At 42.2% G+C, this 22,465-nt stretch overlaps 1 protein-coding gene across 1 annotated transcript; it reads left to right on the top strand.

Moving 5' to 3' along the window:
- The first annotated feature begins 1,527 nt into the window (after positions 1-1,527).
- On the top strand, positions 1,528-22,146 carry LOC146678131 (transient receptor potential cation channel subfamily M member 1-like). Its single transcript, XM_085411876.1, has 27 exons — positions 1,528-3,736; positions 4,891-5,083; positions 5,164-5,377; positions 5,486-5,610; positions 5,730-5,901; positions 6,511-6,685; positions 6,981-7,104; positions 9,505-9,577; positions 9,960-10,060; positions 10,241-10,405; positions 10,551-10,685; positions 11,748-11,798; positions 12,079-12,219; positions 12,318-12,347; positions 12,425-12,717; positions 12,893-13,121; positions 13,358-13,486; positions 13,557-13,703; positions 15,228-15,356; positions 16,193-16,444; positions 16,747-16,921; positions 17,292-17,312; positions 17,779-17,923; positions 19,245-19,450; positions 19,707-19,839; positions 20,056-20,432; positions 20,521-22,146. Exons 1-27 carry the CDS (start codon positions 3,564-3,566, stop codon positions 21,111-21,113), a joined length of 4,701 nt encoding a protein of 1,566 aa, XP_085268002.1. The 5' UTR covers positions 1,528-3,563; the 3' UTR covers positions 21,114-22,146.
- Positions 22,147-22,465: the final 319 nt, after the last annotated feature.

Raw genomic sequence — 22,465 nt, forward strand, 5'->3', positions numbered from 1 at the left:
ATTTTAGCTTTTTGATGCTACTTTTTGAGATCTTACAGAAATATTTTTGTTGCTGTTTGTGTGTCTGTCAGAAAGATTGTGTAACAACTGCCCCGATGAACCTCAGTTAAGTGTAGATGCAAGTCCAAAAGAAGAACTTTACACATTTACTTCTGGCACAGGTTTATCAGTTTCCTAAATATTGCTTTCACCGTTGAACGAATTATCATCAGTATATATTTTTAATATGTTTTCATACAATATTTATAGAAATAAATTGAAATAGGCTCCAGTTCACATGGAAACACACATGCAAACTAGAGACCACCAGGGATTGTTGTACAACCCCAACTGGTGTTGGTACTACATATGTGACATGCACTAAATCTGTTCAAAAACAAAGAATAAGTGTTTGATTTTTGCTGATTCCTCCCCATCAATGCATTGTGCTGCTGTTGTGCCGACTGAAGAGATTTGCTGTTTATTCCTACCTTGTTATTCTCTGATTGGTTCAGAGCTGCGGTCCACTTCCTGTCTCTGAATGAAATAAAATAGAGCATAATACAACAGCTCATTATGCAAACAAGTAGTTCCTCTGAACAGCATTAATCTCATTTAAACCCCTGATAATCCAAATCTCCAGGCCTCTCTCACACACCCTGTGCATTGTTGCTGAGTCCTTCCTTTTTTCTGTTTTCGTTGAGAAAACACTCCTTGATTTTATTTTATTCACTTTAAAAGTACTTTAGCAGAATATTATTGCACAGAAGAACGGAACAAATACTCCACTAAATTTTCAAGTATAAGTACTGCAATAAAATCCCTGTGAAGAGGTCCATCAGTATTATTTACAGTATCAGAAGTAAAAGTACATGTTCTGATCGATTAAACTGTCATATGAACTGAATGTGTGTTCGGTCTGTTGTGCAGGCAAACTTTGTTTTCACGAGTGTTTCCCAGAATCCAGATGCAGTTATATCAGCGGTGCTTTTCGTGCCATGATAAAATGTTAGAAAGTCTGGTTGGTCCACAGGTGAGGCCGTCCTGAATTAAAGTGGGCTCTGCATTTCTAAACTCCTGTGTGGAGGTGACCGTAGTGAAGAAAAGAGCACAGAATTCCTCTCTGAGATGCAGTGGAAAAGCAACCAAATGTAAAAACTGGAGTAAAGAAGCAAAACGATTCAAACCAAAGAAGATGGACTCAGTTTCCATGAAGACAAACCGAAATCTTGAGGGGGAGCAGGTTCAACAGGTTTCAGTTTAAAGCTGAGCACATGGAGGATCAGGGTTTGGGAGGTTTTGGGAGGTTATGTTTTTGGGGGATTTTTAAAAGCAGATTTATTGAGTCTGGTCCCAGCAGCTCATGAAAATGCTCTTGTGTTGAAGCTTGATGGGTCATGAGACTCCCAGAAGGATTACCTCGGCCTGGAGTCATGAGACCAGGTCGAACAAAGAGCCCTGCTGCCTCACATGCTTGTCACATGAACTTGCTCAGCTGCATAAAGTCAACTCCTTTCTTATCTGCTGAGCTGCACCCAGACCCAGTCCTCACAGGGTCCTCGCGGAGCTGGAAGCCAGTGGGAGCTCACAGAGCTGCTGGGTCTGCAGTTCACTTCAGGTTTAGCACTGAGTGAGATGTTTGGACGTTGGAGTAGATGTGCAGGCTGCTGCTGGTGTCCACACAGACTTCTGACTCTTCTTCGCCCGATCTGAACATGAAGCATCTGAGAGGTTTGTTGGTTTCTGAAAGATTCTGTAAGAATGATATTCATAGTGGATAGAAATAGAGCGAATGTACAACAAATCTATTTTATCTGTTCAAAGATTAATTTTAAAAAATGTCTAAAAAGTACTTTTTTAGGTTTATCCCTGTCAATGTGTTTACGACCTCGACACACTGAAAAAACTGAAGAGAAACGAACAAGAAGCAAGATTTTGTCCACCATAAAATTTGGCTATTCTTGAGGTTGACATCCTTCATTGCCACTAGATAATTTCGAGCTGCTTTCTGGGTTTGAAAAAACAAAATCAGACAGTTGTCACGAATCAGTTGCAGTCCATCGTTAGTGGTGCTGGCTTCAGTCATTGTGCAAAGGTACTGTTTATAAGGTTGGGGAAACCTGCAGTCAGCTGACACTTGGATAAGTAAGGAAACGTTTCTCCCACTGAATCATTACGTCCAAATGAACAGAACTTTTTGGGATTGGTTCCGTTCCTGGGTTTTTATTCTGCAGGCTAAAACAACTGCAGAATCCTAGCTAGAGGCAATGGCTCACCCACTTTCATTTAACCATTTCTCCCTCTAGCTGTTGTCACACAGGAAACTCTGGACAATTTGGGGAGAATCCTGATGGGAACAAAGTCAACTTTTCCCACATGGAGCTCTCTGAAAAGCATTTTTACTACTGGAAACACTCAGTTTGCTGCAGGTGTGGGCACTGCCTGGCTCAAGCATACATAAAGCAGCATACATTAGAAAGTTATTTTCTAATTTCTAATGTTGGCCTTACTGGATATCAGACGGATTTGTACTGAGGACTACATTTGAATTCTCACACACATCCTGATGTGAAAATCATGCCCTTTAATTGTGACTTCTTCACATCTGAAGTATTTTCTCTGACACGTCTTTGTTTCGTTTAAAGTTAAACCCAGAACAGTAACTTTGGTTTCCTTCTCTACAGAACGTTTGCTGCCTGATGAATCACTGAATTTACCTGATTCTCTTCCTCTTCTTCCTCAGCTGTCAGGAGGATGGGGAGGGAAAGATAATGATGATGATGATGGTGGAGGGTTATCGCTCACGTGAAATAGACAATGACGCTGAGGCTCATGTGCCGTTCGGACGTTAATCCTCCATCATCCAGAGTGCAGGAATTTTACAAAGTGCAGACACACAATAACAACCAGTCATTGGTGCTGTTTGGATTTAAACACACAGGAAATAGAGCTTTAAAGGGGAGTTCCGTGTGTTTTTCTGTGCAGCTCCAGGATTAGGACGGAGGGTAAGAGGATTGGGTGCATAAAGAAATGGAAAGCTCCACTCTCCCAGAAATTAGCCAGATATATTCAGACATGAGCAGTTTGGTGTTTCATTTGAGTCATTCTGCAGCTGAACACAGAAACAAGAATGAACCACAGAGAGCACCGACACGCTCAGCTGACTTCCTGTTTATAGTTTTCTATATTAGTGACTGAATAAAGTTTTTGTTTTTATTATAAAAACTTACTCTGATCCACGACTAAGTTTATCTTGTAATCTTGCTGATGTGAGACATATTTAATCCATAATATCCACCTTAGGATACACCACCAAATAGTTATTTATTTATTTATTATTAACAGCAGGAAAAGTGGAATAAATCATTTTCTATGATCAAACTGACAAAACAATGATTCTGTCTCTTTGCCTTTTGTTACCTTCTTTGTGCAGATGATGTGAATTTATCAGTAGAGTTGGAAAAATATAGTCCTTAAATTAAAAACATCACTGTGTTGGATGAGTGAAGTTTAATTTGATAAATTAATAATTAAAGTTCCTTTGAAGATGAAAGGAAGCAGGTGTTTCTCGGACATTCGGTTTCATGTTTTTCTTGATGACAGTTAACCTGTTACTTTGTTACTGTGAAGAAGGAGAAGCAGAGTCATCCTCATGTTTCTTCGTAATCACATATTTTCAGATCCAGAGAGCTTGGATCGACAGAACCTTCCAGAAGAGGGAATGTATCCAGATCATTCCCAGCAAAGACGCCAGCAGGTAACGACACAATCGAGTGCAGAACCTCAGAGAGAGAATTTTCTCTTCTTTTTAATTTCTCTCACCGGACAGAATGATTATGAACGAGGAGACGAGCTGCGTTCAGTCACTTTCAAGTGATCTTTATCAGCTGGTCCTCCTCATGCAGCTATAATTACAGCTTCCTCTGGGGTTTGTTGTGTTATTTCTTTTCTTTTAAATTTTTTAACCCTCATTTTCATTTTTGGAGTTTGATATTTCAGTTAGCTCTTCGTATTTTTTGTGTTTTGGTCTATTGTTCCAGCCTCTGTTTTCTTGCCTTTGTGTTTAGTTTATTTCCTTTTTCCTTTGTTTCTTTTGTGTCTTTGAGCTAATCCTTAATGATTGTCCTTATTGTCTTCACCTGTGTCCCTTTTCCCCAAGCTGTCTCCACTTCCCTGATGAACTCATCTGTATAAACAGACCAGTCTTTCACCTTAGTCTCTGTGTGTTCTTGGCTCTGAGCTTGTGCTCGTTGGTGTTCGGGTTTTTGAGTGTAATGTAAATTAAGGCTGGTTTTCTGGAATCGCTCCCGTCTGCCTGAGTGTTGTAATTGTGTTGTACTTGAGGCCATGAGTGCGGCTTTCTAACTTGTTTTTGTTACAAGCAACTCAAGTTCCAGAGGAGCCAAAAAGCTTTCCAGTGACTGGAGTCTTTCTGTCTTTATTAGCTGCTTCTCTTCTACACTGATCGCTTCATTCAGTGTAATGTGACTGGTCACTCGCTGTTGATTATGTGCTTTAGTCATATGACCTCATGTCTGTTAAATGACAAACGAGACGAGCTTGATGGTAAAAACGAGTTGACCACCGGTTTATAATGTGAGTTCTGCTGCTATGAAGAATTCTTGGAGAACCTGTACTATTAGTGTTTAACTTCAGGTTCAGAAATTTTATTTGCGGTAATGTTGCACAAAACATTCAGTTCCTGCAATTTAATGAAAGCCCGTCTGCAGAGTTGATATCCTATAAAAGCAAAAATGGTTAAAGTGGAAATGATAGTTTCTCATCTCGTCATATTATAGTAGAAACGACAGTTCCCCCCCCCCTCTGCTCAGTGCAACAGTTACCTTACACAGTGAGGCGGTAAATGAACATCAGTGCCTGTAACCTGTTTGTACTGCTGTTTTTGTTCAGGTGCAGCTGTGGTCAGCTGGTGGCACAGCACACCGCCATCCCTCTGGGGGCCAAAGAGGACGGGGCCCCACTGGTCCAGCTGGAAGTCCAATCTACGGAGAGATGGAGTGCCCTCAAACACACCCAGGTCTCCCCCACTGATGCCTACGGGGTGCTGGAGTTTCAGGGAGGAGGACATGTCAACAAGGCCATGGTAGTGTGCCTGAGGAGTGACACGCCAGCTTCACTGCTTCTGTAGCATTCTAGCACTGACACCTCTTCTTCCTCCTGCAGTACATCAGGGTCTCCTTTGACTCCAAACCAGATTCCCTGCTCCACCTGATGGTGAAGGACTGGCAGCTGGAGCTTCCCACACTACTCATCTCTGTTCATGGAGGCCTCCAGAACTTTGACCTGCCTCCCAAGCTGAAGCAGGTCTTTGGTAAAGGGCTGATCAAAGCTGCTGTCACCACTGGAGCCTGGATCTTCACTGGAGGAGTCAGTACAGGTACAGCCTTCATTCTTTATGCAAAGATGACTTGATGCCATTGCTGTTCTTTGACATCAAAAAGAGTCATTTTGTATATCATGACTTTTTTTTTTTTCCCCCCCCCAGGAGTCATCCGCCATGTTGGCGATGCTCTGAAAGACCATTCTTCAAAGTCCAGAGGGAAAGTTTGTGCTATCGGGATTGCACCATGGGGGATTGTGGAGAACAAAGAAGACCTGATTGGGAGAGATGTAAGACAAACCAGACGGAGTCTAAGCCGACAGTGTTTGCAGATATTTATGTAGTAAAACACCTGGCAGCAGAATGTGCTGTTCCTCACTTGGGTGAAACATGGGGTTTCATGTTTTAGGTGACCCGGCCTTATCAGACAATGTCCAACCCGCTCAGCAAGCTGTCAGTCCTGAACAGCAGCCACTCCCACTTTATCCTTGCTGATAACGGGACGTGTGGAAAGTACGGCGCTGAGGTTCGCCTCCGCCGGCAGCTGGAGAAGCATATCTCTCTGCAGAAAATCAACACACGTGAGTCAAACATGTGACCTACCCAAAATGCACAATTGCTTTTAGTGTCAGTCTGAAGCTTATCAGTCCATCAATCTGTGTGACCTGTGGGTTTCCCTTTGTCATCCTATGCCTGGAGCTGTCTGTAAGGCAGGGACAGCAAAGGGGAGCTCAGCTGTCACCTCTCACTTCATGAGGCCACCATAAATGACCAGAAAATCAAGACTTTTTTTTTTTTTTCCTATCAAACCTTAACTGTATCGAGTCAGGTAAGTCTAAGTGAGGCGGCTGTTTCACACTACTTGTGGCAGAAATGTTGTCTTTAACAAACCATTTTTAGTTTGAGCACAATGCATGGCTAGAAAGCAGTTCCAGAGTGAAAGGGGTGCTGGGTTTGGGTACGTGGTCCTGCATAACGGTGGAAGACCATGCATGAGAGCAGTTTTCTGGTGGGTGGCTCAGCAATGCTAAAGCTGCACAGCACTCTGTGTGAATGAGTGACTCTTCAGAAAAGGAAAACCAAATTGGTGCAAGTGAAGCTAATCACTGAATGCTAAAGGTCATTATTTTGAATTGCAGATGCTGATAGAAGTTGGCCTTAGAACTTATTTTTGTGTATGGTGGTTTCAGGTCTTGGTCAGGGGGTCCCAGTGGTCTGTCTAATCGTAGAAGGTGGTCCAAATGTTATCTCAATCACACTGGAGAGCTTGAAGGAGGAGCCCCCTGTCCCAGTGGTGGTCTGTGATGGCAGTGGTCGAGCTTCAGACATCCTTTCGTTTGCTCACAGATACTGCGAGGAAGATGGGTGAGCTGAACGAACGTAAAAGCCAGGCTTAACTAGACGATCACACCTGGTGGCAGTTATGGTATTGATACAATCACTGAGGATTGTCATCGACAGATTGAAGTTAAATAGCCAGACTACAATGTCATGTAGAAAATCACATTTGCTTCTAAAATGCACAATTACTAATAATTCAATTTATCAGATCATGTGAGACGCTCATAGTTTTCCAGTTTTAATATGGGAATATCTTTATCGTTATACCCCTCTGCGTTCCTCAGTTTAATGTGGCTACCTGGATGTTTCTCTTGCGCAGGTTGGTTAGTGAGAGTGTCAAAGACCAGCTGCTGGTCACCATCCAGAAGACCTTCAACTACAGCCGCAGCCAGGCACAGCAGATCTTCCTCATGGTGATGGAGTGCATGAAGAAGAGAGCTCTGGTAGGTTGGGGGCAAATTGAAATTAAGGTGTGTGTGGGGTTTTTTTTTTTTTTTTTTTTGGGGGGGGGGGGGGGGTTCATAACTGCATTTGTCTGTCACGTATGTCCTCATCAGTTCATTAATAAACCTGATCTCCATCCCCAACCCATCTCGTCTCAGTCATTTATCACAAACCAGCCCTACTGCCTTCATACACTGTGTTACTGTTGGGGACGAAATAATCCCTGCCTGGATCGGAGTGGTTCAGGAGTGCATGAATATGCTGCAGACTTACTAAAGACAACAACCGAATGTCAAACTGTGATTTGAGTTCACAATGAAACGCATTAATTTTTCTCAAAATTAAACTGTCTGCGCCAGATTTTGGTTTTTATTTTTCCTTCGTCTTGGCTATGCACCATTTTTCTTTTGTACTGTGTAGGGCAGGGTGTCCTGTAACAGTCCAACCCTGCAAAAGAATTAAAGCCATGTAGAGGCCTGATGACCGAACGCAACCAGGGGGAGCTACCTTACATGCCAGGGTGCACAAGTGTTGGTGCCAATTTGAGAACAATGGCTTAAGTCTCTGAACCAGCACTGAGCAAACACTTGATTGTAATGACAAAAGCTCAGGTGTGTGTGTGTGTGTGGGGGGGGGGGGGGGGGGGAAACTTAATTTAAACATTGTTTAAGTTCTTTTAAACCTCACATGTGTAACTGTGGTACGTTAACCTACACTACTGGTTGGGCACAGTTTCTGCAGATTACAGATTCATGTTATACAAACCTGTTCACTGTGACATTTGCACAATGAAGGGTTTCCCTTTGAACTGACACTGCAGCACTTAGTGGAGATTGTTCTGTGATCCTCCACCATTTATTTAATCCCACAATCCTCTGCTTCTTCCAGAGAACAGCTGCAACAGCAGGCTGCCCATAAATGTAAAAATCTGAACATCAATTCACTTAAACTGATCTGCTGTCAGATTAAAATTGCTTTGCTGCAGGTTCACATGTTTGTCTGCAGACATGACCTGAAGTCAGAAACATGAGGAAAATAAAGCTCGTGTAAATCACACACGTGAAAATGCCTGTTCAGATTTTGACTTCCAGTGATGATATCATTATCCATTAATCTCTTCCAGAGAAGAACCTGCCTTTTGAATGTAAATCAATTAGTAAATAAGCACAAAGACCAAATCAACAGAATACAGATGGGATGGGGGGGGAAACCAGCAGTGCAACGCATCTGAAAACCTGCCGCACATGTCCAAACAACAGATTCTCACTCCAGATTCATCCTTTACTGACACTTACTGAGGGTCCTTCATATTTTACCACACTGGGAAGCCTTCAATGTCATTTTAAGTGACACTCAATGGTCTAGCTGAGATCGCCAGATAAGGGGGTTTAAAAACCAAACGGTTTCCTCATGAGTAGGCTGGATTGATGCTGCTGGAATATATTAGAGGACGTCATCAGATGACCTATTCTTTCATTTAAGGTCTTTTTAAATAAAATAAAAAATAGATGCACAATCGGTGTTGATTAAGAGTTGAATGTGATACAGCCTGCATCTAAAAATAAATACAAATAACATTATTGGCAAATGTCACAAGACATTTGTGTTCAGGTTGCTGCATTGGACACCACCTCTGCAGGAGAGCTGCTCAGACCCTGGTCTGCTGCATAAATCAAGACCAACGTCTGTTAGATCTGGAATTCTGACAGTTTCATCACATTTACATCTAATGTCTGCATCCAACTTTTATATCTGATCAAAGGAAATAGATCCTTGGAGGCTCAGAGATAACAGGTACAGATTTACCAGATTACGTATGCCTTATTCCATCTCAATCACATTTTTACGACCTGCTTTATCGTCTCCAATTTGCATAAAATTGTTATTGTAGATAGTTTGAAGATAAATGATGATTCCTGTGAAATTTTAGCTTCATATATTTTTAATCCTTTAAAGATCTTTTTGAATCCTTTAAATGATCAGCTGATCCACTTTTCATGAACATCTCAAAAAGGCTAAAAATGTCACTGTGTGAATGAATGAGTACTATGAAAACATTAAGGTCTCTTGTCTAATATTTGATGCTAAATAAAATGCAAAATAAAGCATGCACAATTCTTTCTGACATTAAATTAATTTATGTTGACTCAAAGAAAGAATCTTGAAAAATATTAGATAAATGAAGCTAAATTGTCACAGTAATCAGTCTATATGTGTCCAAGCTTTGCACCATAAGATTTATAAGTAAGTTGGAGCCAGCAAAGCAGAAGATGCACATTGATTTGAGACGGATGACCTATAATGGGACCGGTTCTCTGCCCTGAGCTTTGCCTCTCAGGCTCTGGGTGTCTGGTGCGGTTTGTGTCGCTCACTGTGCTGTTTCTTTGTTGATTGTGTAGATTACAGTGTTCAGGATGGGCTCAGAGGGACAGCAGGACATTGAGATGTCCATCCTCACAGCTCTGCTCAAAGGTTGGTGTGTGAAAGGGTTTTAAGAAGGAAACGCACAACAATGTTAATGCTGTTGTGTTAGGTAACATTTTAGACAGGCGACTGCCTAAGAGAAATGTTGGCCTGTGTTTCAGTTCAGGATCATTTCTCTGATAGGTCTGAGTACATCAAAGCAAATTATGCTTTTCTCCACTTAAATTGGGACATTTGGTGTAATGAGTGTCATGAAAGCCACATGTTGCTGGCAATACAGATAATTTCTTCAAGCATATGGAGTCGCAGTGATTTCACATGGTTTAATTGGTCAATGTAACAGCAACACATTCATATTTCTAATATTTATTCCAAAAACATGTCTGTGTAGGGACGGAACTGAGGGTGAGATCTTTTTTCCTGGTTTCAGGTACAAATGCATCTGCGTCTGATCAGCTGAGCTTGGCTCTGGCCTGGAACAGAGTGGACATTGCTCGCAGTCAGATCTTTGTGTATGGACTCCACTGGCCTGTGAGTTCACAGATACAACAGCTTCAGTCACTCCGTAAACTTTGTTTTTCTTTCAAGAGAAACTTTTTTCTTTGACATCAGCGTTCTGTCATCCATTTGTCTGCTTCCTCAGCCTAGGTGTCTTTTACTTATGTGTTTGTGGATTATTGATTCCCCACTTGCGTTTGCTTTCTGTTTCAGCCTGTGCGAACTTCACCTTCTGACCGTCCAAAGAGCCCGGTAGCCCAGCGACCATCAGCAGGAGGGGCTAAAGGGAAACCCCGGGGGAAGAAGGGAAAAGGAGGAAAAAGCAAACCTGAACCTCCTGAAGAGACGGACCCTCGGAAACTGGAGCTGCTCAACTGGGTAGGAGACTGGACTAAAAGTGATGTTATCATCTTGAATAGCCGCCACCAGCATCCGCTCAGTGACTGACACATCGAGGCAAATCTGTGATCCAGAAGCAGGTGGCAGGGGATGATTGTCATGATGGTGTTTTTGTGTGGGACAGGTGAACTCACTGGAACAGGCCATGATGGACGCTCTGGTGTTGGACAGGGTCGACTTCGTTAAACTTCTGATTGAGAACGGCGTCAACATCCACCACTTCCTCACCATCCCCCGTCTGGAGGAGCTGTACAACACGGTGAGAGGAGGACCTACTCCATGACACCTCCCGTGTGCAGAGTCATAGTTGATTTACAACGAAAAAAGTGCTCTTTGCAAGAATTATATGATAAATAAAAATTAAAAATGACCTTGAATGAAATCAGCATAAAAATCCATCAGCAGCAGAAAGAAATAACCCATTTTAAACCCAGTACAAAGCATCATTTTATGACGGGGTAATGAAACTGGGTAACCGATTTATGGTGGTGTTAAACTGGGTGTGATTATCCTGAATCAAGATGTTAGATGTAGCAGGGTGAGAGCCCTGATTATTTGGTGCTCACAGCAGGCTGGTAACACACACATAAACCTCAGGTTCATTCAAAATACAATAAAGAGTTATTTTATCTTATCTTCAATGGGGGCTGGAAGAGCATTGAACTAAGCTGCAGTGGAGCTTGAGCACACCCTGCTGGTAATACATGTTATGTCACCTTTCAAATGTTTTTCCCAGTCTGCCTGTTTGTTATTGATGCAGTAATGAGGGCTGGTTTGTTGAATATGAGAGTAAGATTAAACTGCACTGTTTGAATCAGCAGAAACCTTAAAAAAAGTTTTGGTTTTATATGATGCATTGAAAAATCTTAATTCTCTCAGGGACACTGCTCATATACATCAGGCAGAAAATGCTCCAATTTCTTGGTACTTCACCATTTGTTACTCTTCCCTTGTAATATAATACCTTCATGCTTGTTTGATCTCAATAAAATTTGGACATCTGTTAACAAAACAAAAGCTCTGCTCTAACCACTTTACTCTCGCTGACACGTTGCTCTGCAGCTTAATGTCCTTCTTCTGTTATATCACTGCTGCTGTCTCTAATCTAGCTCTGATCCACAGACATAAAAGCTCTTAAAACAATGGTTTAACCACATTATTGTCAGATTACAAAACAGCTCTCTGCTGCTGTCTGCGTGCATCCCGCTCATCACGTCCTCTGGTCTCTAAGTGAATCTGTTAATTTGTATAAATTGTATTAAGCAGAGAAGCCACCACTGTTTTTATTCGCATCACCTTGTTTTGTGGTTGGTTTCTACAGAAACTGGGACCAGCCAACACTCTGCACTTTTTGGTCCGAGATGTCAAAAAGGTGAGTACCGTGCTCTGGATTCACCGAGTTCATGAAATATTTAAACTGCAGTATATGCTTTGAGCTCAGGCTGCTTGTCCCCAGAAGGTACCAGGGCAGAACCGCAGCTGCACATCATAGAAAATATGTTCACGACCTTTAAAAACGAGGTATAAGTGTCCTGTTCACTGAAGGAAATCGGCTCTTCTACACTGCATCTGCAGAAAGAAAACTAGCAAATCAAAGAAAATATGAGGAATGACTGAACAAAAGATGCATAATCCAATGACATGTGTTTCAGGGGAATCTTCCTCCAGATTACCAGATCACACTGATCGATATTGGACTGGTCCTGGAGTTCCTGATGGGTGGAGCGTACCGCTGCAAGTACACAAGGAAGAGTTTCAGGACTCTGTATAACAACCTGTATGGCCTCAAAAGAGTGAGTAAAGTTGGTGGAGCTGCGATAGAAATGACCTTGCATCTGCTGTAGCATCAATACACTAATATTTACTCACATTTTCATCTTGTGTCTTACAGCCCAAAGCGCTGAAGCTTCTTGGCATGGAGGTATGTACATGTAGATCTGAAAACTAAAGGTGATCTGCTCTGAGAGGAAGACTTGCTGACCTGCTTGGTTTCTGCAGGATGATGAACCCCATCCAAAGGGGAAAGGAAAGAAGAACAAGAAAAAGGAGGAGGAAGTAGACATTGATGTAGATGACCCTGAAGTCAGCAGGTTCCAATACCCCTTCCATGAACTGATGGTGTGGGCGGTGTTGATGAAGCGCCAAAAGATGGCATTGTTCCTGTGGCAGCGAGGGGAGGAGGCCATGGCAAAGGCTCTAGTAGCCTGCAAGCTCTACAAGGCCATGGCTCACGAGTCTTCCCAAAGCGAGCTGGTGGATGACATCTACCAGGACCTGGAGAACAACTCCAAGTGAGTCCCACACACAATCCTGGACATCGTGTCCAGCTTCTGTTTATACTCTTAAGGCCCTTGTTATCTTTTAAACCTTCTCAGTTGTGTTTGTTAAAGCCACATGCTGGTTTTCCAGCTTTAAAGTATCCACTGTGAGGCAGCCTAAGGAGGGTGTTGGCCTTTTTCTTTGCAGGGACTTTGGTCAGCTGGCCTATGAGCTGTTGGATCAATCCTACAAACACGATGAGCAGGTGGCCATGAAGCTCCTGACCTACGAGCTAAAAAACTGGAGCAACTCCACCTGCCTGAAGCTGGCTGTAGCTGCCAAACACAGAGACTTCATTGCCCACACCTGCAGCCAGATGCTGCTGACCGACATGTGGATGGGCTGTCTGAGGATGGGCAAAAGCAACAGCCTCAAGGTACCAGCAGAATACAGCAGCAAGGTTTTCTCAGGAAAAGGGTAGAATAAAGAAACTGGATAGACAGAAAAGGTTAAGAGTTTGTTTGCTTTTCAGAACTTCACAAGTTAAAATATAATTTTTAAATTAAATGGGCCCAAGGATAGAACCCTGAGGGATCCCAGCAGTAGAGGCATCTATATGTTAACATAATTCTGTTAAGCTTGACCTTTGTCCCCTCCTCACCCTGTCTCCAGGTCATTTTAGGGATTATTTTCCCTCCTGCCATCATGCTCCTGGACTTTCGTCTTGGGGATGAAGCTCCTCATCATTCATCCAAAGGAAGCAATGATGGAAAAACTAAAGATGACAAGAAGTCAAACAAGGTATAAAACTCTCGTGTCGTTAACATCGGCATAAAATCAGGCTGTTTGAGTAACTAAGACTTTGTTTCAGGATGCAGCATCTAATGTTGACGCTACTTCAAAGAAAGGAGATGAAGAAGAAAATGAGAGTGACAAGAAGCACGGGAAGAGGGTTCCTATCGGGAGGAAAATCTATGAGTTCTACAATGCCCCATTCACCAAGTTCTGGTTCAACACGGCAAGTGCACATTTCAATATTTAAAATGAGAAATATATAAAAGGGCATTTCAGATAATAAAAATAAGTATCTGGTAGATATAAAAAGACTGAACATTTATGAATATTTTCCCTGAAACTTCGTGTTTAACAGAACTGCAACAGACAATGTTTTTTTTGTTTTTTTAAAATTTATGTTTTATTAGTTTTCTTATTTATACAACATGTACAACAAATTCAACTTAATCACCGTGGGGGGGAAAGCAAGGCAAAACAAAACAACAACAAAAGAGACAAACGGACCAAAACAAAACCAAACAAAACACAAAAACAAACGAAACAAACCAAGAAATACAATGACATTATACAAAATCGGGCCTCCCATTTTGTACATATTTCAACCAATATTTGTCAAATGAGTCCACCTGCCACTTTCGCCTAAAAGTTATTCTTTCCATAACAAAAATATTATATATCACATCAATCCATTCATCTATAGTAGGAGTATCCTCTTTAAGCCAAAGGCGAGTTATGGCCTTTTTGGAAGCTACCGACAGCACACTGAACAAATATTTATCCGGTTTGCATAGATTAAGACTCTCTAGGTTACCTAGGTACAATAATGCAAAATGAAATTGTATTTTCTTTTGGAAGATTGTTTCCATGACCTTATGTATTTCCTTCCAAAATGGAACCACATGGGGACATTCCCAAAAAATGCGGAAATGATTTGCTGTTGCATGTCCACAATGCTTCCAGCATGTTGTATTCTGAGAATAATTGGATTTTCGAGCTGGGGTAATAAAATAACGAATTACATTCTTCCAACTGAATTCCCTCCATGAGGGGGAGCTTGTTACTGACCACTGCTGTCTACAGATCCCATTCCTCTCCTGTTAGGGATAGGTTGCTCTCTGTTTCCCATCTTGCTTTAACATATCTTGTATCATCACCCCGTAGATTGATCAGTGAACAATATAATTTGGAAAAAATTTTGTAATAGGGTCCATCTCTATATACATTCTCGAATATATATATAATCTCTTCATTCCCAGTTGATAACTGAGGATTTTTTAACTTTTTATTCAGAAAGTCCCTCAGTTGCAAATATCTAAAAAAAATCTTGATTTTGCAACCCAAACTTTTTCTTAAGGTCCTGGAAACTCATCACTTTTCCATTTTTCAACAACGTACTGTATGTGGTGAGACCTTTATTTGCCCATGTTTTGAATGTTGAGTCGATCTTACTAGGCAAAAATTCTGGGTCATATGCAAACCACTTAAGGAATCCGGCCCTCTGGTTTAATTGATACTTTTTAAGTACTCTTTCCCATATCTTTAATGAACTTACTATCCAAGGGTTGCCCGGGTCTCCCAGGAGTCGTAACTCTGAAGGACAATGTTATGTGCTTAAATAAATTGGCACATCAAGACTCAGAGGTCTTAAGAGTCTGAAACGTTCCCAATTCTAGCTGTCCATCATAAATCCAGAAGCTGAATTTTTACTTTTAGATTCTATGATCCTTGTGTTTTTTGTCCATGCCAGATCTCATACCTGGTGTATCTGATGTTGTATAACTACATAATCCTGGTGAAGATGGAGCGGTGGCCGTCTTTGCAAGAGTGGATCGTCGTCTCTTACATCGTCACTCTGGGCCTGGAGAAATTCAGACAGGTGAACATCAAACACACCTTGGCTGTTTAACCCCCGCCTGCTTCTGTGACACTCACTCAGCAGCAGATTTCAGTCCCTAACTACACAAGAACTGGCCCAGGTGGTTAAATCGATCCACATCAGGTTCTCTTCCAGTCTGTGAAGGTGTGCAAGAACAACATTATCTCTGCTGCTCCAAGTTGCAATTTATACTGGTATGCCAGTACTGTGTTATATAACACAGACACTGCTCTTGTCTGACAAGTCTATTTTTTACATTTTCAGACTGAGTGTGAGCTTGTTATGAACTCTGGATTCTGCTCTGAAGGTCATTAAAATTTTGAAGGCAAAGCAAAGTTTGTGCCTGAAAAACAAACAAACAAAACAGCCATTAACAGTTAGCATGAGCTCAGTAGGTGTGAGGACAAAATGAAATCTGATCGGGGTGCAGGGTGAGATCTGAACAGCTAATAACATAAAAAGAACGTTTTATTTTTGCCTAATTAGAATTTTACACTTTACTGAAGAAACTACATGAAAAAATGTAACCAAATGCAACTGAAATTATGCTCAATGGCGGAACCTAAAGGTTTAATCCTCTGAGCTGACAGGTTGAAAGGTGATCTCATATTAAAGGGTCTCTTCTTGAATTACACTTTTAACACAACATTTGATCCTTAATTGTTTTGTTCCATTAGAAATGCATTAGACTGAATTACATTAGCAATATTGATACTTTAGGAAACTTTTCAAATCATTACAGTTCAAGCGGGTTGTACAGTAACGTGTTTACAGTCTCTGAAAAATGAACTTCTGACCTTTTCTTCTGACCTGGATGAAAACACTTGCTTGGTCAGATCCTGATGTCCGAGCCTGGGAAGCTGAAGCAGAAGATCAACGTGTGGTTGGAGGACTACTGGAACATCACAGACCTGGTGGCTATCTCGGTCTTCATCTTTGGGTTCCTGCTGCGGCTGGAGCCTGAGCCCTACATGGGATATGGCCGCGTCATCTATTGCGTCGACATCATCTTCTGGTACATCCGAGTTCTTGACATCTTCGGAGTAAACAAATACCTGGGGCCCTATGTCATGATGATCGGCAAAATGGTAGGACCCCTGGTGTGGGTTTCTTCTTATGTTTTCATTCAGGAAACCGCACTTACAGTCAGGCCAACGCAATGTTACACAACCTTTTGTAAAGGCACCAGGAAATCATAGTCTTACATTTAAAAGGACTGTGATGTACTGGTACCTCACAGTACACAGCTACATGTACACTGTATTATCAGATTTATGTGGGGTACCAGCAGTGCACACAGGTTATTGTTTATACGTGTGGTATAATATTGATATCGTCACAGAGTCCACATTGATTGGGTTAAATGTCTCGTGTTCCCACATGTCTCCAGATGATCGACATGTTGTACTTCGTGGTTATCATGCTGGTGGTGCTGATGAGTTTTGGTGTAGCTCGGCAGGCCATCCTCCACCCAGATGAGGAGCCGACGTGGCGTTTGGCCCGCAACATCTTCTACATGCCCTACTGGATGATCTACGGAGAGGTGTTTGCCGACTCCATAGACCGTAAGACTAGAATCCATAGTAAGACAGCTGTTAGTCCCCTGTCCTCATGCTGTCCTTACCCCGTCCTCCCTCCATGCTGTAAACTATCAGTTAGTCCACACACCCTGCTGTCCTCTCCCTCCAAAAACAATTGATCTCTGTATTTACTTTCACTGTACTTATGCTTTTTATTAATCATTTGGATACTACAAACGAATTTTATTTTTTCCCCTGCAGTTGATTTGTTGTGTTCATTGTGACTGTGATTGTCATCCTCTCCTTTGTTAGACATTATCTCCTTCAGTGGTTCCAACATGAAGTCTTCTTCACTTTTTGAGGATTTTCAGCTGATTATTTTTCTTCCTTCTTTCCTTCCGCTGCTCCTGGACAGTTTACGCGATGGAAATCAACCGTAAGCATCTAAAAGCACTAACCCACTCAAACCAAACAGTCAATGTGCTCATCTGTGCATTTGAGGTCATACAAGGCTAATCTCATAGTGTTGTGAAATCTCAGTTGTATTATCTACTGACCATCATTTGTTGAATTTATGCTTTTAAACTCACTGATTTTCTTTTAACTCCCTTCGGTTCAGTCTCATTGAACCAGAAGAGGCTGAAATGAGTTTAGCAGCTGAAATAACTAAGCTACCCTCACAAAAATGTGTCATTTCATAAGTGCTGTCTATGAAACAAGGAGGTTCTGAGGGTGGGTGTTACAGACCCTATTTAAAATTTCTTTGGTAAGACTCATAAAAACTCAGTTGCTCATAAATGCTGTTGCCTGATGTTGTCTTTTGCATTGTTATAGTTTACTCTTTATGTCAGATTTAATGAGTGCTGCAAGTCTATGCGTGTGTGTGTGTATTTGGGTTTCAGCTCCTTGTGGAGAAAACTTATATGATGAAGATGGGAAGAAGCTTCCTCCCTGCATCCCTGGAGCCTGGCTCACGCCCGCCATCATGGCTTGTTACCTGCTGGTAGCCAACATCCTTCTGGTCAACCTGCTCATTGCCGTCTTCAAGTCAGTACACCGAGCAGTCGTTGCAGACACGAGCTGTAACATATGTTCCGTCGTGGCTTAAAAGTCACAACATAAAGAGGAAACAACATTTAATTTTAAATCCGTTAGTAACCCGAGCTACACATGACAGCCCAGAGAGCACAAAGACAAAAACTGGCATCCCCCAAAGCCAGCCTCAGGCATGCCTTTATCCACACCTTGTAAGGTGTAGACAACTGTCAATTAAGCTTTGACACTTGCACTGCAGACAAGGAAATTAGGGGTTGCAGACACTGACTCAGACAAAACCCACTTTAAAAACACTTGTCATATTTTTCAAGTTAAATGCAGTGAAGAAGAGTTGAGTTTAGTTTCAGTGTCGAAAAAGGGGAAATGGGGGAAACAGAAAAATATGTGGACAAAATACTGAGAATGATCCGTATGTGTCCTAAAAACCATTTGGCTGCTGATTATGGCAGTGTTTACTTTGCCGTACGTACATACTTAGTATGTGACGTGAGGTTCATTATCAAGTGGTGACTGCCCAAGTACACAGCTGTTCATGTCCACAAGCATGTATAATCCCGGCCTTATACTCACTCATTTGCTCGGAGCTGGAGGATGAACACACTGTTTGTGCCCTTATAGTTCAAACTCTGTAACATTAGTGTCGCGACAGACTGTAGAGCATGCTGACATCCAAAAGAAGCCTCATGTTCACCCCATTGATGACAAATTTTTCATCACTCAGACCCAAGCAGACTTTTGCACACTTCCAATTTAACAAAGCTTTTAAATGAACTTTGACCTTTTAGCTTCTCTGCTCTGATACAAAGGGCTGTGTGATCAATAGAAACAAAGTATCCATCTGGCAGCAGGAACACGAGTTGATGTTATTGGTGCTATACTGTGTCTATATCAAGACCTTGAGAGGAAATCATTTTGTTGGAAAATTTTCTATCCAAGGAAACATCTGAGGACAAACTGCTTAGATCTGCAGTGTGTCCCCTCAATTGCTCTACAGAGGTACAGTAGAGATGCACTGAAAACAATAGCCCGGGCTGGGAATGTCACTTCCTGTGTAGATGTCACCATAATCTATTAACTGGTGGGAAGGAAAAATACCTAGAAACCATTTTCTAGTTAGCTCACGGTTCCAGTTGATAACTTCACCTTGAACTTTGAAAACCTGATTATATAATGATAAAGTGATAATTAACTCATTCACTGCCAGCCATTGGCAGTGAATGAGTTAAACCCATTGACTCATACACTGCAATTGACGGCTATAGACGTCAATGGCAGTGAATGAGTTAAGAGATTTTCTCCACTTGCTCCACAGCAACACCTTTTTTGAGGTGAAGTCCATCTCTAACCAGGTGTGGAAGTTCCAGCGATATCAGCTGATCATGACCTTCCATGACCGCCCCATCTTGCCCCCGCCGCTAATCGTCTTCCCCCACATCTACATTGTACTGAAGAGGCTGTGCTGCCACTGCAGACGGAGAGCAGAGGGTGGAGAGTACGACGACCGCGAAAGACGACTGCGTAAGACAGAGACCGCCATAATCAGAACCTGAACTTAAACTCTGGATCCTGTTCAGTTTTTTTCAGTATCTGATATCTAAAAATGTAATATGTTTAAGCACATCACTAACAGAAGCTAAAGTAGGTTAAAGGCTCAGTATGAATACAGCATAATCCTGGTATTTCTCGAGCTATCAGAACCACCTCTACCAGTCTGAGGCACACATTGCAGTCACGTGTGTTTGTGTGCCGAGTTTAAAATGCTGTGTTCCCTCAGAGCTGGTGCTGAATGCAGATGAGCTGAAGAGTCTGCATGAGTTTGAGGAACAGTGTGTGGAGGAATACTTCAGAGAGAAGGACGATGAGAAGCAGTCGTCTAACAACGAGCGAATAAGAGTCACGTCTGAAAGGTTTGTGTTCATCTCAGCGTGCAATCTGTGGAGGACCAAAACTGCCAGAATCAAAAATACATACGTTAAGAACTGAATAAAACTTAAAATGCTGTTAAATGTGAAAAAAAACAAACAAAAATGTAATGATTTACCCGGCAACTGAAACTTAAGTGAGACAGCATAACTTACAACTTGTTGCCATCACAGCCCTGAGTACTCATGTCGTGTGTTCAGGGTGGAGAACATGTTCATGCGTCTGGAGGAGGTAAATGAAAGGGAACACTCGATGAAGGCATCCCTGCAGACGGTCGACCTCCGCCTGGCTCAGCTGGAGGAGTTCTCTAACCGAATGATGAACGCTCTGGAGAAGCTGGCGGGCGTCGACCGAGCTGAGCTCGTCCGCACGCACTCCAGAGGATCGTCCGTGTGTGAGCCGGGCACTCTGCTGCGCCAAGGCAGCATCAACAGCGCTGACGGGTACAGTCTGTACAGATACCAGCTGGAGCACGACGACAGGACGTCGGTTTTCGGAGACATGGAGGGAAACGACAAGAGGGTCCAGCAGAGTCCAGAGAGGCAAGGTGGGAACAGCGAGGGAAGAACCAAAACAGGTAGGACAGGAGATGAGTCTTTATTGGACGCATTATATCAGAAGAATGAAGGTAAACAGTTATCCTCTGTTTGAACTTCTCTTTTTAGGTGAATTGAAAGAGTTCTGCTCAGCTCTGGAGGTACAAGGACTTAAGGACACTCAGTCTCTTTCAAACGTGGACATTCTGATCTCTCCCTGTGACCCAGACATCAAATCCCCCAAGATCTGCTCCATTTCACCTCAACGTGACTCGGCTGACACTAACAAAGATAAACCCATAGAGAAGGGCCGACTGGAGGCGGCTGTGTCCTTCCCTCTGGAGAGGTCAAAGGTCACACAGTATTTATCCTCTCCAACCCTCAGCAGCTCTCCATCCTCCAATAAGAAGTATGTCAGCAACATCATCTATAGCCCCGGCCAGCAGGACCAGAATTGGGCCACTGAATTGACCAGCAAGGAATCCAAAGAGGAACTAGATGAGACCAAGCTGCAAAGCCATGAACAGGAGGGTCAGAATAATAATGCAGAGGAGGAGGAGGAGCTGCTGGTAGGGGAGGACCAGATGTATCCAACGCTGCGCTCCAAGAGTCTCAATGCCAACCCAAGAAAGATGAGGAAGAAGAAGGAGGAGGACGAGGAAACACCACGTACAGCCAGCAGCGTCAAAGATCTGGTTTCAGCATTCAGTGGGGGGCCATGAGGACACGGGGAAGGACCAGGTCCAAGAACTCTTCAGACGACTGTTTATCCTGAAGGACTGAACCCTGCTCTGAACTCACGGGAGATGAATAAAGCAAGCATGATGCTTCAGTATTCCTGAACCAATAATAACTCTGAAATAACTGCTAAACCTGAAGCTGCAGCCCCCCCTCCTGCCCAACACAAAGCTCCTGCATTTGGTTTGTTAAATTCCAGAAGAAAAAGTAAATGTAACCAGTTGCAACAAACATAGTATCCTTAACCTAACTGATCGTTTCCTCTGTCACGATCTTGACAGACAGCAGCACAAGAAAGGAAAACTGAAGAGATCGCATGCTCATTGGCTACGGGCTTGTGACCCGTCGTTAGCCAATGAACATTCCCTGAATAACACTACTTTTTTTACTCCTGTATTGATCATATTTTATAAACTACAACAATTTCCTTGAAATGAATTCAGTTTTATTCACAACAACATATATCACAAAGGCAACTCATACTTTAAGGGAAACACATTACAGTCTTACCTCAGTGAGAAGCTCAATGATGAGACGATCATGTGCTTTCCTTTGTGTCTGCATTAAAAACATATTTGTCTTTAAACTCAGCAGCACAGCGAAATCTTCTACTTTATTCGTTTATAGCAACTGTGCAGGACTGAAGCCAAAACACAACGAAACCTGACTGATTTTTTGTTTCATACAGAAGCCACGTGTGTTCTTTCTTGCTATGCACTAAAGTGCTTCATTAAATCTGCAGTAAAATAAATATAAAACTGTCTAGAATAATAAGATTAATTAACATAAAATCTTGCTGTAGACTTGAAATTTTCACTGTTTATCGTTTGCCTTCATTATCATAAGAATCTTACCTGTTTTGTAACATTGTTTAATTTAATCCCTGACCACCTCTCACTGAGTAATGAACAATTTAAGAAAATGTTTTAGTTTGAACTTTGTGTCAAAGCATTTCTTCTATCCCAGTACGGCTCTGGACTGGAGACTGCTTCATGTTTCATGGTCACCACAGGCACTGCTGAGAGAGTGGAATGAACAGCTTTATATGGCAATTTTATCACCCTTACAAATGCTGAACATTCTTAACTTTTTTCTTCCTGTTGTCACCCACGTGACATATGCATTATGTCCTGTGGGTGGCACAGTGGTGCAGTGCTTAGCCCTGTCACCTTACAGGAAGAAGAGTTCTGGTTTGAACATCAGATCTCTGTGCCTGCACAGATTTCCTCCAGCATATTATACATATATGCATTTCAATAAGGCGAGATCACTTGTAAGAATTTGATTTATTGAGAAGGAGAAATTAATGTATCTGGTGATTTGACTCCTATGACCC

Source organism: Rhamphochromis longiceps, linkage group LG1 (assembly GCF_057381845.1).
Source record: "Rhamphochromis longiceps isolate RC_006_pf linkage group LG1, R_longiceps_female_GT1.1, whole genome shotgun sequence".
NCBI lineage: Eukaryota > Metazoa > Chordata > Actinopteri > Cichliformes > Cichlidae > Rhamphochromis > Rhamphochromis longiceps.